General features: G+C 47.7%; 2 protein-coding genes across 2 annotated transcripts in view; both read left to right on the top strand.

The window, feature by feature from the left end:
- Positions 1-4473: 4473 nt before the first annotated feature.
- Positions 4474-18875, top strand: ARMC5 (armadillo repeat containing 5). Its single transcript, XM_026711887.2, has 6 exons — positions 4474-4876; positions 6444-6551; positions 8037-8868; positions 13082-14316; positions 16447-16579; positions 17184-18875. The coding sequence occupies exons 1-6, from the start codon at positions 4552-4554 to the stop codon at positions 17977-17979; spliced, it is 3429 nt and encodes a 1142-aa protein (XP_026567672.1). The 5' UTR covers positions 4474-4551; the 3' UTR covers positions 17980-18875.
- A 4104-nt stretch (positions 18876-22979) lies between these two features.
- Positions 22980-26132, top strand: part of TGFB1I1 (transforming growth factor beta 1 induced transcript 1) — a 32938-nt gene continuing 29785 nt past the window's right edge. Inside the window, exon 1 of the mRNA XM_026711941.2 lies at positions 22980-23363. Within this exon, the coding sequence (XP_026567726.1) occupies positions 23351-23363 (13 nt within the window). The 5' untranslated portion in view covers positions 22980-23350. The remainder of the gene's footprint in view (positions 23364-26132) is intronic.

Below are 26132 nucleotides of genomic sequence, written 5' to 3'. Positions count from 1 at the left end.
TGTTTCTTGTAGACACCAATCACCATTTCTAAGAATTGAAAAATGGAGCCAAAGGAGCCCTTCCCTTCTTGTTCCTCTTCTTTATATTTTTTAAATTCGATTTTCAGTTCATCCAGTTCATTCAGTTCATCCAGAGGTGATGCCATTGTAGAGCTTTTTTTAAAAAAAACAACAACCACCCAATTGTTTTTAGTCATTTAAATATGATTTCCAAAAGTCCCAAAATCATCAAACAATCCAAATACACACAAGCTGTTTCTTTTAACACTTTCTTCTTTTTTCACTTTCTCTTCTTGGGGTTACTATTTAGTTGCAAAGTTCCAGTTTGAATGTATCTTTTAGAAGTCTTGTTAAGATTTAACTTTAAGTTCTTTTGAATTCCAAGCAGTCTCCTCCTTCCAAGTCCTGTCCTTATTCTTTTCCTCTCCCTTCCCACTTATAGCAAAAAAAGGATTTTTTAGTGTTCAGAAATCTTTATTGTCCCTTTGGCATTTAATTATATTTCCAGTTTAATTACCTGTTGGTGCCAAAGTGGATTTTTCCGATTTCTTTATTCAGATCTTCTCGTTATCAGTGTGGGGAAGGAGAGTGAAAAAAAAACTTTCCTTTTTCACTTTCATTCGCTGTTTCCGATCTTCTTTGGGAGCGATGTATCTTTTGCAAAATTTAAATTCCAGGGTACCTTGGTTGTTACTTTTTGTTCTGGTCAGCCAAAAACTTTCACTTCTTAACTTCCTCCTGCACTTTCTTTTCCTGCTGAGTGCTTCTTTGAGGTGGCCATTTCTGACCGCCGCTCTTACCGCCTTCAGGAAAGGGAGTTTAGCCAGCTGAGGAGGAGAGGTGCAGCTCCCCTCAACCCTGCTGGGTCTCCCCTGTCTTCACCACCTCTACAGGGTGGCTTAGCCCTGAAGCCAGCTGGCTCAGGGCACGCCAGCGGTGAGCCCAGGCAGAAGCCGCGCACGATCGCGGATTCCTGCCTGCCGCCGAAGCCCTGCAAACCGGAAGTCCCACTTGTCTTACCTCTTTGACCCATTTGGCTTAAGATGTTATCCCATCTTAAGCAAGAACAATTATCCTCTTGTCTTTGTTGGGAATATGTGCAAAATCTGAGAGGTGTGAGTAGCCAGGAAGTGAGATCGTGCACGCTCCAACCTGCCCCACTGCATCATCCAATTCTGGGATTTATCAAGTGTCACTTGGAGAGGTAAAATCCAGAATGAGTTGATATGTACAAGATCGAGTGGGCATAGGATTACTAATCAACCCATTATGGTTCCAGATGTTGGGAATGGGGATGAATGAAAGTTTTGAACCTGTAGCACACCTGTAAGTTTAATTCAAAGATGGTGGATAATTCCGGGAGGAAGCAGGTGGCCGTGATAAGAGGGGTGTACATGAACATGTCCTTCAACCTACATTCTTCTGTTTGTCTGAACTCAGTACAATGATGAAGGAAGTTTGAAAAACAGTGCCCCTAAGCTTCCTTCTTCTTTAATGTTTAGCCAACACTTTGTCCACTTGATAGAGATAACCTGATAAATGTGTTTTTAGGAAATGTGAGATTGTTCTCTCTTGGGGACACTCTTCCCTGTGCCACAATCTGATTTGCGCATACAGTAGTGGCTACAGGTTGTGTGAGTTTACACTATAATCAACCCTCTGTTTATCAGCCTGAATGTCCTCTACGTCCCTTCCATGGGGAAAGCAAAGATGCCTCTAGACTTCCAGATGAGGCCAGTTCTCTAGCAAGGAAGCCAGAAAATGATCCCAGCAAGGGATCACCAAGGAGATTCTTAGTATCCTGACGTACCAGGATACTGTCTTTGACTCAGCAGACTTTTGAAACAGGATATGAGTAAGAGTAACAGAAAACAGAAAAACGGAATTGGGACCTTGGAGGTCTTCTAGTCCAAACCCCTGGTTAGGCAGGAAACCCTATACTACTTCAGAAAAAAATGATTGCCCAATCTCTTCTTAAAAGTCTCTAGTATTGGAGCACCTGCAACTGTTGCGAGGCAAATTATTCCACTGACTCATTGTTCTAGCTGTCAGGAAATGTCTCCGTAGTTCTAGGTTGCTTCTCTCCTTGATTAGTTTCCATCTAGGTTGCTTCTTGTCCTGCCCTCAGGTGCTTTGGAGAATAGCTTGACTCCTTCTTCTTTGTGGGCAGCCCCTGAGATATTGGAAGACTGCTATCATGTCACCCCGATCCTTCTTTTCATTAGACTAGACATACCCAATTCCTATACCACAATAGGGCCATAGAAGCGGGGGTGGGATTCAAATTTTTAACAACCGGTTCTGTGGGTGTGGCTTAGGTGGTGGGCGTGGCTTGGTGGTCATGTGACTGGGTGGACATGGCTTGGTGGTCATGTTATTGGCTGGACGTGGCCAACTCAACATCACTCACATCAAGGCACGCATCTCCTCACCTGGCCTCTCATGACTGTGGGGATGCTGCAAAAGTTGTAAGTGTGAAAAATGGTCATAAGTCACTTTTTTCAGTGCCATTGTAACTTTGAATGGTCACTCCACACAAGCAGAGTACCAGCAAAGGAGGGGGAAAAACTCCAGAGAAGTTCCTGAGACAGGAAGTCTAGTCCTGCCAAGAATGTAATAACGGTTAACGGAGAGGCAGTTTCTGTAAGCAACACCAGAATGTTTCTTTCCTGCCTCCCTTACAGGATTAGACCAGTAATTTCTTCTAACAACCAGTTGTCCAAACTGCTTAGAATGTTAACAACTGGTTTGGCAAATAGGTGCGAACTGGTAGAATCCCACCCCTGCATAGAAGTTCAGAGAAGTCAAACTGGTGGAGTTCCCTAGAGAAGAATCTTTGTCCTGACAAAGTTCTTTGGGTTGCTCAAAGTAAAGAAGATGGGGCACACATATGATCATTGGCAATTATCGCTTACAATATACAGGTATAAGAATAAATATAGTTTTGAATACATGAGATAGATACTTATAAGAAAAATAAAAAACCAATAGGACAGGGATGGTAGGCACAATTGGCGCGCTTATGCACGCCCCCCCTACATATGCCCCCCTATGTGCCAGATGGCACCACAAAGATCTTTCTTTTTTGTCTCTGTCTCTTTAGACTTCCCTCTGCCCTGCCGTGCTCTAAGATCTGAAATCTCAGGAAATGAAGCAAAGCTCACCTTCTCCAACCAAGGGACATAATACCTAATGCAAATATTGAGAGTTGAGGGAGAAAATGTCTTCAGCTTCTCACACCCCCTGGGAAAAAAAATCAACAATACAGGTAGTCCTTGGCTTACAATTGAGCCCCAAAATTTCTGTTGCTGAGACATTTGTCAAATGAGTTTTGACTTATTTTACAACCTTCCTTGCCACAGTTGTTAAATGAATCACTGAAGTTGTTAGGTTAATAACAAGGTTGTCAAATGAATCTTGACTTTGTTTGTCAATGGGATCACACCATAAAAGGTGATCACATGACTCTGGGGCACTGCAACTGTCATAAATATGAGCCAGTTGTCAAACGTCTGAATTTTGATCATCTGACTATGGGAATGCTGCAAGGATCAAAGTTGTGAAAACGGTCATAAATCACTTTTTTCAGTGCTGTAAGTAACTTCGAACAGTCAAAATTGTTGTAAGTCAAATTGTAAGTCCGTTGTACTAACAAAGCACTTAGTTGCTTTTTGGTGATTTTCTGAGGTGCCTCCTCTGATGGTAAGACCTGTTGTCTTAATTTTATTCAGTTTTTTCTTCTTCCCAATCTCATGCCATACAAATGTGTTAGTTCCAACATAAATCAGTTCCCTGGTCATTGAATAATCTGGGATGGAAGATAGAGAGGAATGCTGGCTGATTTGAGCCAGCATTTTTGAAGGGAGATCTCTCTTCTTTTTATAGCATTCCTTTTAAAAGTTTGCTTACAGTGTTCTGAACCTCACTGTGCATGCTGCATAATTTAACTACAATTTAAACGCAAAGCCTAATACGGAAATGTCTTATGCTTCAAAACAGCATTAAAATATTAATATAGAAACAAAATTACTATAAAATGAAATTAAAAATTAAATTTTATTAATAAAATTAATACATATTAATACATTTTTTTGGGGGGGGGGGGTTGAGTCTTGAAATTCCCAAAAACTGATACGCATCGTCTTGCTCCAAAACACAAAATCATTGTTAAAAAAAAAAATCCTAGCCTACCACTACTACTACTAGCACTACTACTCCCAGAATGCACTTCTCCACTCCACTCCTCCCATTTTTGGCAAGTGCACGTTCTCAATGGGAACTGCGTTAGATCGCGTCATCCCTTGCTGCATACGTTCAAGCCTGCCATTTGCTGGCGCACAGCCCTATGGAAGTTGCAGTCCTTCCTGTTAACGCTATTTATCACAAAGGACAAGGAAGGAACTACAACTACCGTCATGCATCACTCCGCCCCTTGCTAAGCTCCGTCCCTTTTGTCTTGGGAGGAAGGACTACAACTCCCGGCGTGCCCCTGGGCCCCGTCCTTTGATTCTTATTCCCCCCTCGGCCCTTAGGAAGGGGATTCTCCCCAAGATGGCGGATGCTGGTTTAAGGGGTTCGGGGGGTGGAGCCTTTACCTTCACCGACTCCCTAGATTATTGCCTGGCCCAGCTGCAGAGGGGGATCGAGCCGGGGCTGGGCAAGGCCTTGTTGGCCCTCAGGACCCAGCATATTAAGAAAACGGGGGGGATTGCCCACTTCAGGATCCATGGGGGACTAGCGCCACTTTTGGGGATCCTGTCTGGCTCCCCGCGACCGCGCCGCACTTTGGATCTAGCCCTCAGCATCCTGGGCAACTGCTGCACCGAAGAGGGCACCCGCACCCAGGTGCGCGAACTTGGGGGGATCCCGCCGCTAGGTGAGTGGAAAAAGTGTGTGTGGGGGGGCAGAATTGGGGGTACGGCTAGGGAAGATCCCCCTGTCGCCCCCGGGGCTGTTCTAACGTCTCCCGTCCGAGCCTGATGCCTGGATAGGTCTTGGACTTCAACTCCCAGGATTCCCAGCCAGCCAGGTTGATGGGCGAGCTGCAACGGGAATTGTGGGAGTTGAAGTCCGCGGCATCGGCAGGGCCTCGGAAGGGAATCTCGGCTTGCCAAGAAGATGCAGAGTGAAGAAGATGCAGCCTTGGTGGGGAGGGGGAAGCCCTGTGCCCATCAAGATCGGCTGCTCCCCCCCCCAAGTCTCCCCTCCTGTAGGTGGGGCTTCCTCCTCAAATCAGGGTGCTGGGGGAGGGGAGAGAAGGGGGATCAGTTTTATGCCCCCTTAAATCAGATGGTGGGTAACCTTGGATTCAAAAGGATGATAACCTTAAAAAGAACTTCAGGATGTTGGAAGTGGGCAAGCATAATGCTCGGGTTAACACCCCCACCCCCCACCCTAGTTTTAGATAGGATTTCAGCTAGAAGTAATTCTCATTTCTTAAACATAGTATCTTGCAATCTTAACTATGCCAATCTGAGCTTTGTGTTTCACCCTAACCGTAGAACATCCCTAAAACTGGGAGCATCTCAAGTTAGATTTGTGGTTGGGCTAAAATGCTTGTCTAGATCCTTTAAAAAAACAAACACACACACACACAACAGCTAAATTATGGCAAGGCTTGTAACTTAGGTCTGCAGTTCCTTTACTTAGCACGCCATCTGCCTGTTAATATTGTGAATACCACAGCTTCGTCCTTTAAAATGGAAGGGCGGGGGAAGTGGAATGCTAGCAAAAACAAGGTTTCAAGCCAGCAAAAACAAGTTTAGGTTCTATTAATATTTACCTTTTGATTTTATCAGACTGTCTTTAATGCTAAGTTATAAGGCTATGCCAAGTACTTTGTGTTTGGATAACTAAATGCCTGCAAGAATTGGCTGATAGATGTTTTTTTTTAAATTGGAGCTTATACCAGCACATGCCCTAGCAGTGAAAAGATTTCTTAAGTGCATGTATGAGAAGAGCATGGAAGAGACTTGCAACTTTTCAGAAATATCTACTATCATACAGCACTTGGTGTAATATGTAAAATGTAGGAAGCTGGTATTTATCTTTAAATTAGATGCATATCCTGCTTTTATTTTTTACAGCTTAAGCTAGCATGTATAATGCTATTTCTTTAATTTTCCCCATGAGTAACAACCCTGTGAGATGGGTTTGGCTGAGAAAGAGGGACTGGCCAGAAGTTACCCAGCTGACTTCTTTGCCTAAGGAAAGACTAGAACTCACAATCTCCCAGTTTTTAATCTGGCCATGACACCAAACTGGTTTCTTGAAGCTGATATTCCATAATACACAGTTGGATTGGATTGGCACTAGTTGGCAAGTATTGCCTATCCTTGAGATACCTGCCTCTTAGCAGAAAGTGATTCAAAGGCTAAATGATTCAAGACTCCCCTCCACCCCATTATCAAATTGCAACCTTTCACCATTTTCTCTGTTTCTAGTTATTATCCTGAAGTCACTTGCTGTGGAAAGTATCCTGAATCGGACAGCACGGGCACTCGGCAACTTGGCTATAGACTCAGAAAATTGCCAGGCCATCCATGAAGCAGGTTGAACAGGGGCTGGGTGGGGAAGAGGGTAGGGTCTGTTTAAGTGTGGATTTGAGATTTGTAGTATGTGTATGTATTTACACACAAGTGCTTGTTTACCAACCATTCAATGATGTTTGAAGTTACAACAATGCTGAGAAAGGAGATTTGTGACCATTCCTCAAAGTTGTGGCCATAGCCCTTGAGGTCACACAATTGCAATTTGGGTGTTTTGACAACTGGTAAATACTTACAACAGTTGCAGCGTCCCAGAGCCATGTGATCACCTTTTGCAACCTTCATGGCTGACTTCCGACAAGCAAAGACAATGGGGAAACCAGCAGGAAGTTGTTAAATTGGAGTTGCCTGATGTTGTGTTTAAGCGTTGCAGGTGATTTCCTTAATGACTGCGGCTGAAATTGATGTAAGTTGATATACTCACACAATGTCACACTTAATAACCGTGCCACTTAGCGACATTGCCGATTGTGGTTAGTAAGTGAGTATCTGTGACCTAGGAGGTATAGCTATCTTTCTCACCAATTTGCCCTTTAACCATTAAAGGGTACTTCAAGTTTATTTTCCAACATTGTTAGTTAGACTTTCTCCTCGTCCCTTTCTCCACTATGAACACACACGCACACACACACACACACACACATACACACAGGGAGAGAGAGGTAGGTTTTTTTTTTAACAGCTATGAATTGTTTGGAGTCAATATGGCATGGTGGATAAAGATTCTTTGTTCAGTATCAGGCACCCTCGGGCAAATGGATGTTCCCCCATTCTGAGCTGCCCCTTACAAATATGCAGATAATTATCAATTCTGTTATGTATCTTTAGCATGTCTAATATGCTTGGCTATTCTGAGGGCTTGAAATAGTAAAAAAAAAAATTACAATTTATATATTCTGATAATATTTGGGACAAACTCTGAAGGGCATCGTACATATATAAAAATTCCTCAGTGGAATTCATTTAACATAGTAAATCCTTTGCAATGCAGGTAGTCCTCGAGTTACGATCATAATTGAGCCCACAATTTATGTTGCTAAGTGAAACATTTGTTAAATGAGCTTTGCCTCATTTTGTGACTTTTCTTGCCACATTTGTTAAGTGAATCACTGCATGTTAAGTTAGTGATATGGTTGTTAAGTGAATCCGGCTTCCCCATGGACTTTGCCAGAAGGGCACCAAAGGGGATCACATGACCCCACGGACACTGCAACCTCATAAATATGAGTCAGTTGCCAAGCAACTGAATTTTGATCACGTGACCATGGGGATGCTACCACAGTCATAAGTGTGAAAACTCGACATAAGTCACTTTTTTCAGTGCCGTTGTAACTTTGAACGGTCGCTAAACGAACTGTTGTAAGTTGAGGACTACCTGTCATTTGAGACATCTGGAAGTGGGACTGACTCATGTTTAGACTGTAGGATCTTGTGACCGGACTTCTCTTCCTTGCCATTTTCTCACCTCCCAAATATTTTTCCTTACAGGAGCCGTGCCCCAGCTAATCCAGGTCCTCACCAGATCCCAGGACAGTGAATGTTTGCAGAGCGTGATCAGGGCCATTCGCTATCTGGCCGATACTCCTGCTCATCGTCTAGTGCTGACCCAGCAGGGGGCAGTCCGCCCCATCGTGGAACGCCTGGCTTCCTCCCTGGAGGACGGGCCCCTGATTGCAGCCGCGGTGCGCACCCTCCTGGAGCTGTCGAAGGGCTGCAGCCATGACTGTGCAGAGCAGCTCAGCTTGGGAGGGGGGATAGCGCCCCTCGTGGCCTTAGCCAGCCACGAGAAACAGGTGGTGCAGGAATCGGCTGTCGCGGTCCTGGCCAACCTCTGTCTGCAGGGCATGCTGAGGCCAGCTATCGGCAACGCTGGCGGGGTAGAGCTGCTGGTGGGGGAGATCCAACGCCGGAGGGGAACCGGGGCACCTGGGCCCTCACTCCATCCACTGGTGAAAGCCTTGTGCCTCCTCTGCTGCGAGGCGGTGAATCGGAGCCGGGTGCGTGAGACCGGAGGGTTAGAGTTACTGCTCTCCCTCTTGCGGGACCGATGCCACAGCTATTTGCATGCGCGGGTGGTGGTGGCTTTTGTGGCCTTTTTCTATGATGAGAAAGCGCTGGAGATGCTGCAGGCCGGAGGACTGGTGCCCTTGCTGGTTGGCAGGCTGGCTGCCCAGAGCCAGTGGGCGGGCCGGAAACAGGTGGAGGAGGAGGAAGAACGAGAATATGAGAAAGACGCGGCGTCATTTGACTTTCCTGCAGAGGGTCGGCGAGGAGAGCAGGCCTTGACGGGAGCAGAGAGTTCCAGCTTTCAGAGCCTCAGGTAAATCGGGTTTTAGCCTGGAGGCCATCTGGGTGCAGGAACCGTTCAACAGATACGTTGGGTCTGCTGCTTCATAGCAGTTGGCCAAGTTGAGCTCGGGGTTCCATTAAGAAGCATTGTGCAGGTAGTCCTCGACTTACAACCACAGCGGAGCCCGAATATATGTTGTTTGTGAATCACTGCAGTTATTAAGTTAGTAACAGGGTTATTCAGTGAATCTGGCTTCCCCATTGACAGAAGGTGGCAAAAGGGAATCGCATGACCCCAGGGCCACTGCCATCTGTCATAAGCATGAATCAGTTGCCCGGCGTTTGAATTTTGATCACATGACCACGGGGATGTTACAACCGTCATAATGCTGCAACGTTCAGTGCCGTTTTGTAACTTTCAGCAGTCACTAAACACAGTTTGTAAGTCGAGAACAACCTGTACCCCAATTCTCTTAACCGGTATTGCAGAGGAAAAGGCAGGTTTATAACTCAGAGATGGATGGAGCTAAGTATGAAAAGCTGCCAAACATTCTAAAGCCCATTTGGGAAGATGAGAAAAGAAGCAACAAACACGAGCAGAAAATTCAAAAAAAGGAAAACTCTGCGTCGATTCTTTCGGTTTTTAGCCTAAATAAAGAACAGCTGTTTATCTTGCATATCCTAATGCAACCCTAAGTTGTATTAACAGAGGGATACAATCAAGATCAAGGGAGGTACTAATACCACTCTATAAAGCCTTAGTAAGACCACACCTAGAGTCACTGCATCCAGTTTTGGTCACCACACTATAAGAAGACGTTGAGACTCTAGAAAAAGTACAGAGAAGAGCAACCAGGATGATTAGGGGACTGGAGGCTAAAACATATGAAGAACAATTACAAGAACTGGGCTTGGCTAGTCTAGTAAAGAGAAGGACCAGGGGAGATATGAAAGCGGTCTTCTAATATTTGAGGGACTGTCACAGGGAGGAAGGGGTCAAGCTATTTTCTAAAGCTCCTATAGGCCAGACAAGGAATAATGGATGGAGACTGATCAAGGAGAGATTCAACCTAGACATAAAAAGAATTTTTTCAGGCCATGAGAGCAATCAATCAATGGAACAGTTTGCCTTCAGAAGTTGTAGGACAGTGGTTCCCAAACTTTTTCAGTCCACCGCCCCATTGGTGCTACAAACTCATCCTCAATGCCCCCACCCATGGGCGGGATTCAAATTTCTGTGGGTGTGGCCTAATTTGAGGGTGTGGTTTGCTGGTCACATGACTGGATGGGCATGGCTTGCTGGTCATGTGACTGGGTGGGTGTGGTTTGGTGACTGGCAAAGCAAATACAAGTGGTCCTCACTCAATGGCCGGTTGCTTAGCAAGTGTTCTAATTTATGACTGGCCTCCCCAGAACTACTTGACCTGTTTTTGGAGTTTTGAAAGCCATGCACACGCGCGCGCGCACACACACACACACACCTTTCTAACCCTGCTGGAGCAGGTCATTGGACTAGAATTGGCAAAGCATCTCTGATTAGATTCTAGTAGTGAATAAAATCTAATCAGAGATGCTTTGCCGATTCTTGTTGATTTGTTTTAATTGTATTTCTTTATTTTATGTTGCTGAATTGCATTGACATGTGTGTCCCTTCTTGTGCACAGCCCAGAAGCTTTTGTGATTCTTTGCAGCAAAATTTTTCGACCTTTGGCTTTGCTCTACTTTTCAAAAGTCCCGCCTCTGCCACATTCTAGGTGCCGGTCCCGCAGGTCCACCCCATTGAGCCCGCTGCACTGGAGGGACCCGCCCAAGCAAGTCCAAGTGGAGCAGTGCATCAAATCAATGGAATGAGCCTGGGAGAGGGAAAGAGAGAGAAAAGAAAGAGAGAAGGAAGAAAAGAAAGAGAAAAGGGAAAGAAAAAGGGACAAAGAAAGGGGGGTGGAGGGGAGAGAGAGAGAGAGAGACCTGATGCATCAGACTGAAATGAGGCCTAGTTTAGAGGCCCTTTTCCACATTGAAACATCTTTGGCTTCTATTAATTAAAAGTTTTGTGGACAAAACATGGCCAAGACTATCAGGAAGCTCTCACATTTTGTTGAGGCTTTAAACAGGATCCATTGGACCAGATCTCCACCCTAAAAGATTACTTTTCCCCAATGTATTACAGTGCCATTTCTGAAGAAGGCAAAATCAAAATGTACTGGTAAATTACAAGGAGAAAACACACACACACACACACACACACACTCCCTTCTAACCCCTGCTGGAGCAGGTGATTGGACTAGAATAGATATCTCATATTTCTCCTCCTTCCCTCCCTCCCTCTTTATTTCTTTATCTTTCTGTCCCTTCCTTCCATTGCCCCCTTTCTTTGTCCCATTTTCTTTCTGTCCCTTTTCTCTTTTACTTCTTCCTTCCTTCTCTCTTTCTTTCTCTCTCTCTCTCTCTCTTTCCCTCTTTCAGGCTCACCCCATTGACTTGATGCACCGCTCCATTTGGATTTGCTTGGGCAGGTCCCTCCGGTGCAAGGGGCTCAATGGGGTGATCCTGCGGGGCCTTGCCCTGAACGCGGCGGCGGCGGCGGGATGTTTGTAAAGGAGAACAAAGCCACTCTGGCTTTGCTCTCCTTTCCCAGTGCTGCGTTCGGGGCAAGGGCCCGCAGGATCACCCCATTGAGCCCCTTGCACTGGAGTGTGCAAGTCAGTGGGGTGATCCTGCAGGTCCTCGTCTTGAACGCGGTGGCGGGATTTTTTCTCACCCCTGAATTGTGCCCTGGGAGAGGCCCACCTCCAGCACCCCCGTGCCGCCTCTTAGTGCCCCCTGCTGGCCCCCTTGCCTCTTAGTGCCCCCCTAAGGCATCCCCCCCCCCCCAGGGGGTGGTATTGCCCACTTTGGGAACAGCTGTTGTAGGAGCTTCATCACTGAAAGAAGAGACTGGACTGCAGTCTGTCAGAAATGGTGTAGGGTCCCCTGCTTTGGGGGGGGCGGGGGGGCCTAGTTGATCTACAAGGTCTCTTCGAACTCTGTTATTCTGTTCTGTTACTCTGATATCCGATTCTGAGATTTCCTAAATTGGAATTCTAGGATAGCCCTGGCAAACTGAAAAAGACAGAAATATCCAAATAAGGAAGTGATAGGCAGTAGAGATAAGCAGAGCTGGGCAACTCTGATCAGTGCCAGCTCTGCAGAGTCACTTCTGCATTCTTCCTGTAAAGTTCACCTGGTTAACAGGTCCAGTTCTTTCTTTTAATGGGAAGTTGAATTGTTCCAAATTTGAGGCCTCCTATTTGATTTACTCCCGAAAACCCTTCAGCAGATGAAAATGCCTAGTTGACCATGTGAAGCTAAGCAGAATCAGGCCTGGTTTATACTTGGATGGGAAACTGGCAGGAAATACCAGGCCTATTCCAAGTAATTGGAAATTAAAAAAATCCTAGAAGCTCTAGAGGAGTCAAGTTCAGTTCGAAGGGGCTAGTCCTTTACTTACATGAATTCAGTTAGTGACCATTCAAAGTTGTAATGGCACTGAAAAAAGTGACTTACAACAGCTGGTCCTCACACTTATGACTTTCACAATGCCCCTGGGGTCCCATGAGCAAATTTTGGATCATCTGGCATCCTGCATGTATTTACAATCGTCGTAGCATCCTGGAGTCATGTGATGAATATCTGCAACCTTCCCAGCTGCCTTCAGAGGAGCAAAGGCAGTGGAGGAAGCCAGACTTGCTTAACGACTGTATGATTTATTTAACAGCTGCAATGATTTGCTTAACAATTGTGGCTTGTGGTTGTAAAATCGTGCATGACTCACTTAACAAGTGCCTTGCTTAGCAACGGAAATTCTGGTCCCAGTGTCTGGCTGGGGACTTCTGGGTGTTGAAGTCCACATATCTCAAAAGTTGTCGAGATTGAGAATACACTGCATTGTAATAACGTGAAAATCCAGTGTCAGGACGCAACTATAAACCAGTGGGCTTTGTGCCCCGAATGGCTTGGCACACCTTCTTTCTACCACGCATGGATGGCTTGTGGCAGCATCGCTCTGCAGAAGGAGAATCTTCTGACTTGCTAATTTGGATAATTGAAAAATTTGCAATTGAGAGAGTTCCAAGCGTACAATCCGTACAGAATTTTTCTACCAGTGATTTTAGCCAAACGTGCTCCTCTCCCCACTCCAGACCTTCCACCATGCATATATTTCAAAGCTTATTCTTCTGTGTCTCTCTTCTTTGTCCCCAACGCAGATCCTGGCTTGTCTCAGAAGGTTATATTTCCAGTCCGGGAGATCTTTCTCCCCAGTGGTCTCCTGATGTCACCCTTTCCGAATTGGAGGCCCGAGGAGAAATCAGTCCCACCCAAGAACTGCAAGATGAATCTCTAGAACCTTGCCACAGCACGTCTGGGATGAAGATCCACTCTGGAGCTGAATCTCCCGACTTCATACATTCTCCTTTCTTGGATTTGCCTCTTGGGGGGCAGCCCAGCCTTTCAAAGACTTTAAACTCATCAACAAAAGGCCGGATTCTTCCAGATCACAACCTCAGTCCTACAGCATTACCTTTGTCGGGTGAATCTGAAAAACTCCACCCAGAAGCTGTTTTGGAGATCCCACATTCAGAGGGGAATACGGAGGAAAAAATAGACGGGGCCAATAAGACACCGAAGGAGCTGGCTTGGTCAGAACTGGCAAATTTAGAGGAGGAGGTTCTATCTGGAGATGATGCGTTAGAGCTGCCTTGTTCCTCCACGCCAGAGGAAATGCCAAATTCAGAGAACGTCGGTGGACGAGCTGAACAATCCCCTTGGGTTACATTGGTAGCCAGCCAAAACAGCCCCGGGGCCAACTCCATTCCGTTGATCGTGATTCCAAGCCACAGTGACCGAAGCCAGCCGTCACGCGCTCCTGTTGCCAAATCCCCAGCCTCAGAGGAAGTGTGCTTGGCCTCTCCGAAGCTGAATGTTCAGGCTCTCCCAGCTTCTCCCGAGGAGCACAAGGCATCTAAACGGCGTGCCAAGCTCCGCTCCTCCTTGGAGCAAAGCACACCGCCGTATCAGGGCGTGTTCCCTCTCCCTGAGGTGTCATCTCCCTGGCTCTCCTTGGCCCTGCCATTGTCGTTCTCTCCCCACGTGGGCGACCCAGACCTCCACGCTCCCGAAGCGCCAGCCCTCCTGCTCCTTTCCCGTTTCTCTCAAGCCGAGGATCCTAGCCGGAGTTTGGTGACGCCAGACACGCTGCAGGGACTCTTGCGTTACGTCACCGGGAGCCCTTCCCCTTCGTCCCGCTGCCTTCGGCTGCTGCACCGCCTCACCTGCAATCCGGCTTGTCTGGAAGCCTTCGTGCGCTCCCACGGGCCCTCCCTCATCCGGTCTTGGTTGATACTGGGCGTGTCCCCTGAACAAGCCGCTGCCGCCATCACTGGGGAAGCCAAAGAAGAGGAGACAAGTGGTCCGGACGATCCCAGGAGATTCAAGGAACTTGGTGTGTGTGTGTGTGTGTGTGTGTGTGTGTGTGATTATCCCCGTTGTTTAGGACAACCTTCCCCCACCTCTGACGGATGTATGGCTCCCTTCATCCTAGCCAACATGCTTCCTTGGGATTACAATTAGCCCTTGACTTAACCACCACGGTTGAGCCCAACGTTTCTGTTGCTAAGCGAGGACAGTTTTTGAGTGACTTTTGCACCGTTTTGCAACATTTCTTGCCACAGTTGTTAAGTGAATGACTGCAGTTCTTAAGTTAGTGACACGGTGGACAAGTAAATCTGGATTCCCCCTTCGGCTTCGTTTGTCATAAGGTCTCAGAAGGGGAACCCAGTCGCCCCGGGGCACTGCAACCATCAGTTGCCAAGTGGCCAAATTTTGATCACGTGACCATGGGGATGCTGCAGTGGTCATAAATGTCATCAGCCATTTCCCCTCAGTGCTATTACAACTTGGTGCAGTCATTAAATGAATGATAGTAAGTTGAGGACTTCCTGTGTAGGTGTTGGGTGGCTCAGGCTACGTTCCTAGGTTAGGAAGCCTTCCCAGAATTCTGTAACGGGGTTTTGTCTCTATTTACAGGTAGTTCTTGACTTAACAACAGTTCATTTAGCAAACGTTCAAAGTTACAACGACGGCACTGAAAAAAGTGGCTTATGACTGTTTTTCACACTTATGACTCTTGCGGCCTCACTGTCATTAAACAGGATCAAAATTCAGATACTTGGCATCTGACTCATATTTATGACGGTTTCAGTGTCCCGTGATCCCCTTTAGCGACCTTCTGACAAGCCGAAGCAATGGGAAGGAAAGATTCGCTTACCAACCATGTGACTTACTGAACAACTGCAGTGACTCACTTAACAACTGTGGCAAGAAAGGTCATAAACCATGACAAAACTCGCTTGACAAATGTCTCACTTGGCAAGAGAAATTTTGGATTCAATTGTGGTAGTAAGCCGTGGATTACCTATACTGGAGTCGATGTCGGTTCAACTGCGAAGGAAGACAATTGTTAAGTGAATTTGTGTTCATTTTACTACCTTTTTGCCATGTTCGCTAAATGAATCACTGAACTTGTTAAGTGAACCATGTGGTCGTTAAGTGAATCTGGCTTACCACATTGACTTTGCTGGTCAGAAGCTCCCTAGAAAAGTTGCAAATGGCAATCCCAGCACTCCAGGATGCTGCAACCATCATAAATGGATGGCGGGTCATGTGCCTATGGGGATGCTGCAACAGTTGTAAGTGTGAGAACTGGTCATAAGTCACTTTTTTCAGTGCCGTCGTAACTTTGAATGGACATTAGGCGAATGTTTGTCAGTCGAGAACTCCTGACATCAGTGGCTCTCGCACTGGGGATCTTCTCTGCTTTGGCCCTAATGTCCCACCTCACTGGGACTTTGATACTGCGGCAGCCCCTGTTAGAGATTTCGGGGTCTCCAAACTTGACAGCCTTAAGCCAGCAGGGAGACTCCTGATCTCTTCTAAGTATTACAGGTGGTGCCATCAACCAACATTCAGTGGGCCTTGGGGACGGGATGGGCAACAAGCAGCAGTTCCAGATGTTAAGCTGCAGTTCTCATTGAGGTCTTGTCTGGGATCACGAGAGCTATAGCCATAGCACTTGCATGCTGCTTCAAAATGCTTTTACAGCCCTCCCTAAGAGGTTTACCAGAGTCAGCTTATTGTCCCCAACAATCTGGGCCCTCCTTTTACTAACCTACCTCGGAAGGAATGGAAGGCTGAGTCCATCTTGAGCCTGGTGAGGTTTGAACTGCCCGATTGCAGGAGTCAGCAGAAGTAGCTTGCAGTACTGCTCTCTAACCACCGGGGCTCATTATAGCTGAGAAGGTCTGGGGTTCATCAGCGTGAGATGGGGAACATTATTTCCCTTACTGCTTTTCAGCCGGGAGATTACCCGTGCAATCAGTGAAATGGGCCTCTTTAGCTTAAAGCGGATCAGGGAGAGAAATTGGGGTGGGGGTGGGGTGGGGACACCGTTCAAGTTAGTAGGACATATTGATTTACCCAGATTGTTGGCTGCTGTTCTCCCCAGTCAGTACAGCTTACCATTCTGGATGGCGACGCTGCGTCTAACCCTCTTGCTTTCCCCCCCGCTCCACAGGAGAGGCGCTACTGATGAACCTCTGCGTGCAGGCAGAGTCCCCCTTTGGCGTGGGGCTCCTCACTCACATGCTACTGTCAGGCTGCGAATCGGACCAGGCATCCGCTGCGCTGGCGCTGCCCCTCATCTGCCGGTGAGTTGGGCACCAGAAGAGGCCTCAAACTGGACCCTGTGGGCAAAAACATTTATTCCTTGGGTAGCTGGTCAAACTGGCAGCAAACTTTTGGAATGAGACACAGGCTGCATTCACAGGACTCGCTTAAAATCCCAGCAGATACTTATCCGAAGTCTTCACGTTAACCTGGGTGGTCTTTTTTGCAGTTGAGTTTCGTGTGAACGCAGTCTGTTTTTTTGAGAACAGAAATAATATGTAAATACAGCCCTTGCATGTGGTTGTCTCGGATTTTCCTATTGATCCCCAGAAGTTTAAACATTGGGAGGAGGGAGGCTTAGTGACTCTGGAATCTCGAAGCTACATCCATGCTGCTTATCCTCTGATGGATGAGGTCACTTTAAACGGTGGGAGATATTTTTGAAAGAGACCGAGATGTGAGAGGCGACCAGTAAATGCTGGAGGTACAACCTCACGGAACTGGAAGATGAGGGGAGAAGGGTGCATACCACCTGAGGTGGCTCCAAATTTGGGGAGAAATATTGTCAGGAGTAGGAGTGGGGAGAGAAATGAGATTGAGTTGCCACGGTCAGCAATGTTTTTCGTTGTTTCCTCCCTGCTGCAGGAAGGATCTTGTTTGTCGGAAGCTGCTGGTGGGCCTCTCTGGCCTGCGGATCTTGCTAGGGGTCCTGGCACGGGACCATGACCCCCACTTAATCTTCTATACCTCAGATGTTCTTTCCCGCCTCCTGAGCTCCCCAGCTCCGTCTCCACCTTCTTTCTCGCCTCCTGCCTTGAAGCGGCCTCGCCTGGACTCCTCACAGCCTTGCCGTTACTCCCACATGGTGGCGGAAGGTGGGGTCGACTTGTTCTTTCAGTTGGACTCTGGCCGCAGGGTGCCTGCCGTGCGGCAGGTGATCAGCGACGCTTCCGAGGTCTTCCGGGCCATGCTGAGTGGGGGCTTTGCAGAGTCGTCCCACACCACCGTGATGCTTCACGACGTGTCCCCAGAGCCTTTCCTGGCTCTGACCCATTTCCTCCACGGCTGTCGTGGCAGGGCCTGCCAGGTGTTGGGAACGCCGTTCCCCCTCGCTTTAGCGGAAGAAATCTTGGTGGTTGCTGAACAGTATCTCCTCCCGGACCTCCAGGCCTTGGTGGACGAGGCCTTGTGCCAAGACTCTCTCTGCCCTGGGACTCTCGGGGAGGTGTACCGGCTGGCCGAGCGGCAGAACCGGCCCCGTCTCCTTCGGGATTGTGTGGCATCCATTTTCATCCGGGAGGGGTCGACCTCCAGCCACCGAGCTGCTGCCCTGGCAGAGCTGCTGCGATCTGCTGCAGATCCCAGCGGTTTAGCTGCCAAGCTGCTGGCAGTGGTGTTGGAATCCCCGTGGGGCAGTGGCTCGGAGGGCCAGCTAAGCTGACCCATGGGTCCTTCGGTCTCCTCTCTCCCGGTTCTTACAGCTGGTGCTGTTGTGGGTCGGGCAAGGGAGGGAGCGGTTGGAGTGTTAAGCGAATAAACGGCAGGGTGCTTGGAGAAGGGTCAGCGGATGGTCTCCAGAGTGGTCAGGACTCGAGCCTAGCAGGGAGAAAGGTGCGGGACGAAGCACTGTTGGATTATTTGAGGGTGATGCTGGGGGCAGAAAGAGAGAGGCCTGGTTTCAGAAGTAAGATTTGTTGCCCCGCCAGCTGCTACAACAGCATTTCTTAATCTCTCTGACTTTAAGAGGGGGTTGGGGGGACTTAGGCTCCCCAGGAATTCTGGCTGGGGAATTCTGGGAGTTGAAGTGCATCACCCTTCTTAAAGTCACAGAGGTCGAGAAACACTGTGCTGGACTAACCGACCTGGGTAGAAGCCATAGAGCTCCTGTTCAGCAGCTTTGAGAATCCTCCCTCTCCTAAAGGGACTCCTGCTTTTTGATTGGTCGAAACTCAAAAGAGGGGGAGTCTCCCTTTGGCCAGGGGCCAGCTGTGAAAAGGGTCCGCTTTGACTACGTAGCCTATGGGGCAACCCAGTCCTGGTGCTAGTTAATTCAGAAACGAACCCCAGTCTCGGGATTGGAGACGTTTCTTCTCCACAGGAAGGAGACATCAAAAGCGGGTGACTGTAGCAGAAGGAAACTGAGTCAGCAGGAGCCCCCCTGATGTCCCCAGGCACCTGAAGGAACTTGGCAGAGGTTGAGATGTCGTCTCCTTCCAGACGAGGCGAAGAAGCAGTTGTCCCGAGAACTTGGTATAAAAAGATCGTGCAGTTGGAACGATAAATGTATTATCAACTGTTGTACATAGTGAAATACAGAGAGCCACAAAACTCTCAGAACGGCTGTGTAATTTGCCCTTATTTCCTCAACAGCACCTAAGAAAGACCGGGGCAGCTCTTCGCGATTCACAGTGGAGACTCGCGCTCCGTGGATAGCCTGCCGAAATCAAAATTGAAAACCGGTCGAGAGACTCCGTTGTGCAAATCCACCAAGAATGTATTCAATTACTCTCTTTCCTGTGGGCTAGATATCGTGCTGCCGACTTTCGGCCCGAAGTCCTCTGGGATACCCTGGTCTCCGATCTGCTGAGTAAGCCGAGAGAGCTGGATGGAATTTGCCTGCCCTCTTCATGCCAGTTACGTCCCTTTGAATTGAATTGTGAGGCCTCCTGGCCCTGCTCCCGCCCTCCCCTTCTCCGCCTTCCCAGGCTGAGAACAGGAAACGCCTGTTTCTAACTGCATCCAGATGGTCTCCAGCACCCGGAGAAGGGAGAGAGAGAAACCACTTCCTAAGAGTCTTGGTTTCTATAGGCCACGTTTGTCTGGAATGGGGCGGGAAAAGGAGTCCAAATTTCCCCCCCCCACCACCTTTTTGGGGAGGGTGTACTGTCATCTGGTTATTCTGTTCCTTTTTTTTTTTTTTTGCTATTCGTGGGCACATCCTGCAGCAGCCAAGATATGCAGTTTTTTTCCCCCACTGAGATAATGAGAGCATATATTCTTACATTAGCTACTTTTTCCCTTGCTTCTGCTGCAGCTTCAACCAAATTGAGAAAATTATCCTCTTTCGTATCTCCGGGGCTTTGTGTTATGGAAAGCCACAGGAGTCATCCACCAGCGCTGGCAGCTGATTTTTCACAGAGCTGTCATTTTGGCACTGAAGCAAACCAAGTCATATAACTTCTTTGTTTCTGAACCTGTGTCCTTTGCCCAAAATTGGGATAGGGTGCACGCCTCTGCTTTTGTAATTCTGCTAGTCCACACCGAGAGTGCATTCAGCTCTTACGTCTTGCATAAGCCTTTGCTATAGCCAAAATGTCGTGTTTTGTGTGATCTTGTCAAAGCCTTTATCAAATGTTCCCTCTGGATTAGTTCTTATTCCCTAGAACAGTCTTTCCCAATTTTTCAGATGCGTGGACTTCCATCCCACAATTTCCCAGCCGGCATACCAGTTAGGAAATTCTAGGAGTTAAAATCCACACTTCTTAAAGTTGTTGAAGTTCAAAAACAAACAAACAAGCCAGTGCATGAAGACTTAGGGAAGTTGTTAACGTGATGTAGGTAGTCCTCAACTTATGACCTCTTAGTGACTGAAGGTACAATGGCACTGGAAAAAGTGACAAATGGCCCGTGCACTTTTGCAGTGTCCGCATGGTCGCCTGAATAAAATTCAGATTTGGGGGCAACTGGTATGTACTGATGGTGGTTGGAGCACCCTAGGAGCAATGATTGCCATTTGCAACCTTCCCAGCCAGGGAAACTGGATTTATTGAATGATCCTCTGAGTTGCTTAACAGTTTTTGCAAAAAAGAAAGAAAAAAAAGAAAAAAGAAAAATACAGAATAACAAGATTTGGGGAATCTATTCAGATGAAACTTAGGACCACAATTGGCACCAGATATTTTGTTGCTAAGTTGTTCCAATTTTGTTGCTAAGCCATGCCCGATTTTACTGCCTTTTTACCATGGTCATTAAGCGAATCTGGTTTCCCCTATTGACTTTGCTCATGAGAAGCTGGCTGGAAAGTCCCAAATGGTGACTACATGATTCCAGGACCCTGCAATCATCCTAGTAGATACATGCTGGTTGCCAATTTTGATCATGTGACCATGAAGGTACTGTTCTGGTTGTTAAGTGGGAGAACCAGACATAAGTAGCTTCTTTCAGTGCCGTTGTAATTTTGAACCGTCACTAAACGAATGGCTGTAAATCAAGGGTTACCTGTACATTCCACAGGCCATACTGTCTATGAATTGTACTCAAATAGCAGAATGTACCTTAACTTTTCCATCTAGACATCTTCCAGATGTCAGAAGACTTGAGTCCCACCACATCTGGTACATACCAGAGCTGCAACAGAAAAGTTGTTGTGAAACCTCTACTTGGTCTTAGTAACTAGAGATTAGGGTCTACAGCTGTGTCCTGCAAACTCTTGAGTACACAAGCACACACGGAGACTTCCTTAGGGAGGAAAAGGCTGTGTATATTTGGCTTAGGAGGCCTGGAATAGGCCCTTTTCTGCTTCAGGACTCTCACAGCTAACTGCTTCTCGATCTCACTGATAACATTTTGTACATTTGCCGTTTTTCAGTTTTTCTTTTTATTCTCTCTCTTTCTCTCTCCTCCTCCCCTCCCCCCATCCCCGTGTGTGTGTTACTGTTCAATCGTGTCTTGACTATCTTGAAGATTCTTGGACAAGTCCTGCAGTTTGCTTGGCAAAGTTTTTCCAGAAATGGTTTGCCATTCATTGCCTCCTTCCTAGGGCTGCGAGGAAGTGGCTGGCCTAAGGTGAAACCCAGCTGGCTTCGTGGACTAGAACCAGCTTTCAGAAAGTGGATTTTGGGGAGAGTCAACAGAATAGGAAAAGGTGCTCAGGGACGTTTTTCTGTTGATCATCAAAACATCCTGCCCCAGGACTGCATTAGCATCCATATTTGATGACTTTTTCTCTCCTCTCTCATTCTCCAACTTTTGTTCAGATTCCCGCCCCCTCTTTGTATCTTGCCTCCTCCCCCCAAAAAAAAAATCCTCTTGAGTCAAATCATTTCAATGATTCAGTGACTAAATTCTCCCACGATTCCCCAGACAGGAATATCATCGTTCACAAAACCACTCCTTAATTCCAGAACCGCAAACCTCTTTCTCTGTTTTTTGGCATCCGGAATACCTGGGGGCAAACAGATGTGATATCACAGAACTGCTTAAACTGGACTTGCCTTATGGGTGCCCAACATCTCTCTGGATGTGAACCTCAAAAAGTGTGGGAAAGAAAGATGCCTGTGCAAATGTTGGGACACCTGGAGCTTGATTTAAGATGATTTAAGGAGCTGGGAATCTTTGTTTTATATAGAACATTGTTCAATTAGAATTGGATGCAGGTTTCATACAGGTAGTCCTCTGCTTATGACCACAATTAAGCCCGAAGTTTATGTTGCTAAGTGAGACATTTGTTCAGTGAGTTTTGCCCTGTTTTGCGACATTCCTTGCCATATTTGTTAAGTGAATCACCATGGCTGTTGAATTAGTAACCTGGGAGGCTGCAACCATCATAAGTTGTGAGTCAGTTGTCAAGCATCCAAATGTCAACCACGTGACATGGGGATGCTGCCACGGCTGTAAATGTGAAAAATGATCTTAGGTCACCTTTTTCAGTAGTGCCACTTCGAACAGTCACTAAGTGAACTGTTGTAAGTTGAGGGCTACCTGTACGTCCTCCTCTTCCTTAACTCTCACTGGCATTGTTGTGGCTACTGTTGTGTGTTAATATAGCCACACAGTGCTAGTTTCTCTTAAGCATCAAGGATCCCCTTCTTCGCCCACCCAAGGGGCCTAGAAGTTTGCAAAAGGAAGCTGAAAAAGCCGCCTCTTTTGGAAACTCCCGGAGGTTCTCACTTCTCAACACCCTGCAGCACGTGGGAATGCGCCTCTTTGCTTGACATTCATTCCGTATCACAGAATTCTTCCCAGAGGGGCGTCCGGGGAGTTCTTCAGAACGGTTCCAAAATCCTGATACCCTCAACTCAAAATGTCTGTGTTGGTTCTGTCACCCAGACCCTATCCATCCAGGCCCGCTCCTACTGAATTTTGGAGGTGTGGGGCAATGGGGGAGAGGGGTGGATTTTGAGATGAGAGTCCCAAAGGTGGTTTTTTTCAAGAGGCAACTGGACTTTCTGGTTTTTCTTTGAGGACGTTTCGTTTCTCATCCAAGAAGCTTCCTCAGCTCTTCCAGAGAGCTGAAGAAGCTTCTTGGACAAGAAGCGAAACGTCCTCAAGGGGAGGGGGGAAACCACCCAGAAAGTCCAGTCGCCTCTTGGAAAAAAACCCCATTTGGGACTCAAAATCCACCCCTCACCCCACGCCTCCAAAATGTCACTAGGAGCGGGGCGTCCTGCCTGGAGAGGCGGGAGGGGGGGGGAGTTCACTTGGATGGTCCGACGGTCCCTCGCTCTTAATTTAACCATCTTCCCCGGAGTAGACACGAGGCCACGAACACCCGCGCGACGTGTGTGTTTCTAGCTCCGCGTCGGGGCGGATTGCGGCGGTGTGTGTGTGTGTGTGTGTGTGTGTGTGTGTGTGTGTGTGTGTGTCGGGGGGGCGCGTCCATCCTTCCTGCCCGAGCGCGAATCCCCTTTGCCATAAATGGTCACCCGCAACTGAAGCAGCAGCGGCGGCGGCGGCAAGGCAGCCAAGTCGGGCTGACGGGCGGGCGCGGCAACAACGCGGAGCCGCGCTCCGGGAAGGCGCGTCACTGGGGAGGGGGCCGCCCAGCCTGCAACTGCCGGCTCTGAGTCCGGATCCAGCTGCGCCGGCCCGTGATGGACGATCTGGGTAAGAATCGCCCGGAGGGGAAGAGACACCCCCCCCCCCCGCCGCCACCTCTGTCTCCGCCGCTGCCGCCGCGTCCTTTGGGTCTCCCCTCGCCCTTTCCCCCCCCCGCCTTCCCCCTTCGCCTCTCGGCTTGCTTTATTCTTCCACCGCGTCCCGGCCGATCTTCCCTTCTTCTGCGTTGCCCGATCGTCATTTCTTCTTCTTCTTCTCCTCCTCCTCCTCCTCTTTTTTCCTCCTTCCTTCTTAACATTCCCGCCTTCGTTTATTGCTCTATTTCCTTCCTTCGGCCGGACTTTTTTTCCGCTCTTTTTCTTCCTTCTTTTCATTTCCAAACGGAGTTATATGGGGGCGGGGGTTGAGAGGCCGCTGCCGTCGCTGCACATCATTTTTTCCAATTCCACTTTAAAAACAACAACAAAAACTCTTTTCTCTTTCTCGCACAGCGACCGCCGCGTTTTTTATTACTCTTTTTTTTAAAAAAAACACACTCGACTCCCCCGACCCCAACAGCTTTATCCACGCCCTTTGCAAAATGCCCTTCCTTCCCTCCTTCCTCCGAGACTCCTTCGCGTGAGGGTCGCCTCCTTTTTCACCGGGATTGCCCTTGCGAGGGAAGGGCGGGGTGGGTGGATGGGAAACCGTCTGGCTTCTTCCCACGAGAACGTGGGAATGCGACTGCCGCGAGGGACGCGCGTTTTGCAAACTTCGGTTTTTGTCTTGCGCGCGTAGGGTCCCTAGTTTTAATTCCAAATTGGAGGATTAAGCCTGACATTCATGAGGGGACCATCACGTGTGAAGGGGCTGTCGTGCTTTGCAAATTTCCAGGATTGCAAGTTCTTAAGTGTGACCTCTGAAGAAGAATTAGGGGTGACATAATAGCAATATTCCGGTATTTGAGGGGCAGCCACAAAGAAGAGGCTGTCAAATTATTCTCCAAAGCATGGGAGGGCAGGAAGAGAAACAATGGTTGGAAAGTAATCAATTAACCAGTGGGCCCTCCATCACTGGAAGTTTTTAAGAAGAGACTAGACAGCCATTTGGTCTGAAACGATATAGGATCTCCTACTTGAGCAGGGGCTGGACTAGAAGACCTCCAAGGTCCCTTCCAGCTCTATTTTCTATTCTTTTACCTTTCTCAGGGTGGGGGTGGGGAGCGAGAATGGGAGAACTTGCCATGGGCAACTCATTACAGGATAACTCGCTGTGGGACAATTTAACAGTTTTATTTAGTTATTTAAAATAAATAAAAATTATTTTCATTTTTGCCATTCACATTTCATTCTGTCCTTCCCTTTGCATCCTTTCTTTCATGAGTCTATTCCACCATTCGTTGATATTAGCGTAATTCTCGTCCCGCAGTTAATTCTCCTGCAGCGAGTTGGCTGTAGGGAATTGTCATAGACCCTTCTGGAGTGGGACAGCTTGCTGCAGCCAACTTGCTGTGGCCAAGTCACCATGGCCTCTCATCCTTGTAGCTGGGGGGCGGGGGGGGGGAGGAGAAGGAGAGTGTGCCTTTCCTCAGCCCTTCCCTTCTCAAGAAGGAAGGAATGCTATTTCTCAGCGTATTCCTGTGGCTTTGTGGAATTGCTGAACCAGCCTGCTAGATGAGCTTGCTTTACAGACTTAATTCTCCTCTCCTACCTTCTACATCCTACAACTACTTCCAAAGAAATCACGCCCCCCCTTCTCATTTTGCCTTGGGAGAAAGCATCAAAACGCAGGGGGATTAAGACCTGGATCCATCACTCCAAAAAGTGCTTTGATGCTGTCTTGCAAATTTCTCTGGAAGCTGCCGCTGGAGCTGAAAGCTAAATTTACCCCACCTGACCCTGTGCAGTAACAACTACAAAGCCCATCCACTCCGGGCCAGTTAGGGGAAGTTGTGCAATATAAAGTTGTGCAATGTAAAGCCACCCAAGGCAGCAGTTGCCAAACCCCAAAAGAGGACTCTTCGCATTTGTTCTGTTTTCTTTCCCCCATCCTGCCCTTCTGTTCCTAACATCCCAGTTTTCCAGTGGTTTTGGTCATTGGCATGGTTTTTATCTGGGACGAGATGCAGATTTCTTGGCTGTTGGCCTGAATTAGTATTTATCAAACTTGGCCTCTGGTGTGGACTTCAACTCCCAGAATTCTCTAGCCAAGCCATGCTGGGTGGAAAATCCTGAGAGTTGAGGTCCATAAATCTTCAAGTGGTTCCACAGGTCTTCAAGTGGAGTTGCGGTCCACAAGATCTTCAGGTGGTTCCATAGATCTTCAGGTAGCTGAGATTAAGAAGCACGGGTGATACAAGCACCCCAGGGCATCTTCTTATGTGCAGGAAATCAAACCATAATAGGCCTAGAAGGAGGATTTTCTGGTTACCAGCGAGCTCGCTTGCCCCATTCCGCAATGCATGCTTGTGAATAAAAGCTTCATTCCAGCCTCTGTAAAAAGATCCTATGTTAGTTTCTGCATTCTCTAAAATGGATTCCACAAGGATTTGCTAAAATACCTCTTCTACCAAGCAGGAAGCAGATTCGTGGGGGCGGGGGGGTGATTCCTGAGCTGGGTCATCGTCTTTTGCAAAATTCTCCCAAAGTGGCCTCAGAAATCCACCCGGTAATCTTGGTTAGCTCCCAACCTAGCCTTCCTTGCAGGGCTGTTGTGGAAGTGCAAATGGTGGAATTAGGCCTAGAGGAAGCTGAGCAGGATTACGGTAGGAGAAATAAAATGAGAATGAAGTTGCTGATCTGGTGAGGATCTTCCAATGGGATACTCTGGCTGGGGCAT

This window comes from Pseudonaja textilis, chromosome Z, assembly GCF_049901715.1.
Source record: "Pseudonaja textilis isolate UNSWEBS1 chromosome Z, rPseTex1.2, whole genome shotgun sequence".
In the NCBI taxonomy this organism is placed as follows: domain Eukaryota; kingdom Metazoa; phylum Chordata; class Lepidosauria; order Squamata; family Elapidae; genus Pseudonaja; species Pseudonaja textilis.
This window is presented reverse-complemented; position numbering and strand designations above follow the sequence as displayed.

Coding starts and splice junctions, on each gene's coding strand:
- ARMC5 (XM_026711887.2), top strand. CDS start 4,552: ATGGCGGATGCTGGTTTAAGGGGTTCGGGGGGTGGAGCCTTTACCTTC. Junction 8,869..13,081: donor TCCAGCTTTCAGAGCCTCAG/GTAAATCGGGTT, acceptor TCCCCAACGCAG/ATCCTGGCTTGTCTCAGAAG. Junction 16,580..17,183: donor GCGCTGCCCCTCATCTGCCG/GTGAGTTGGGCA, acceptor TCCCTGCTGCAG/GAAGGATCTTGTTTGTCGGA.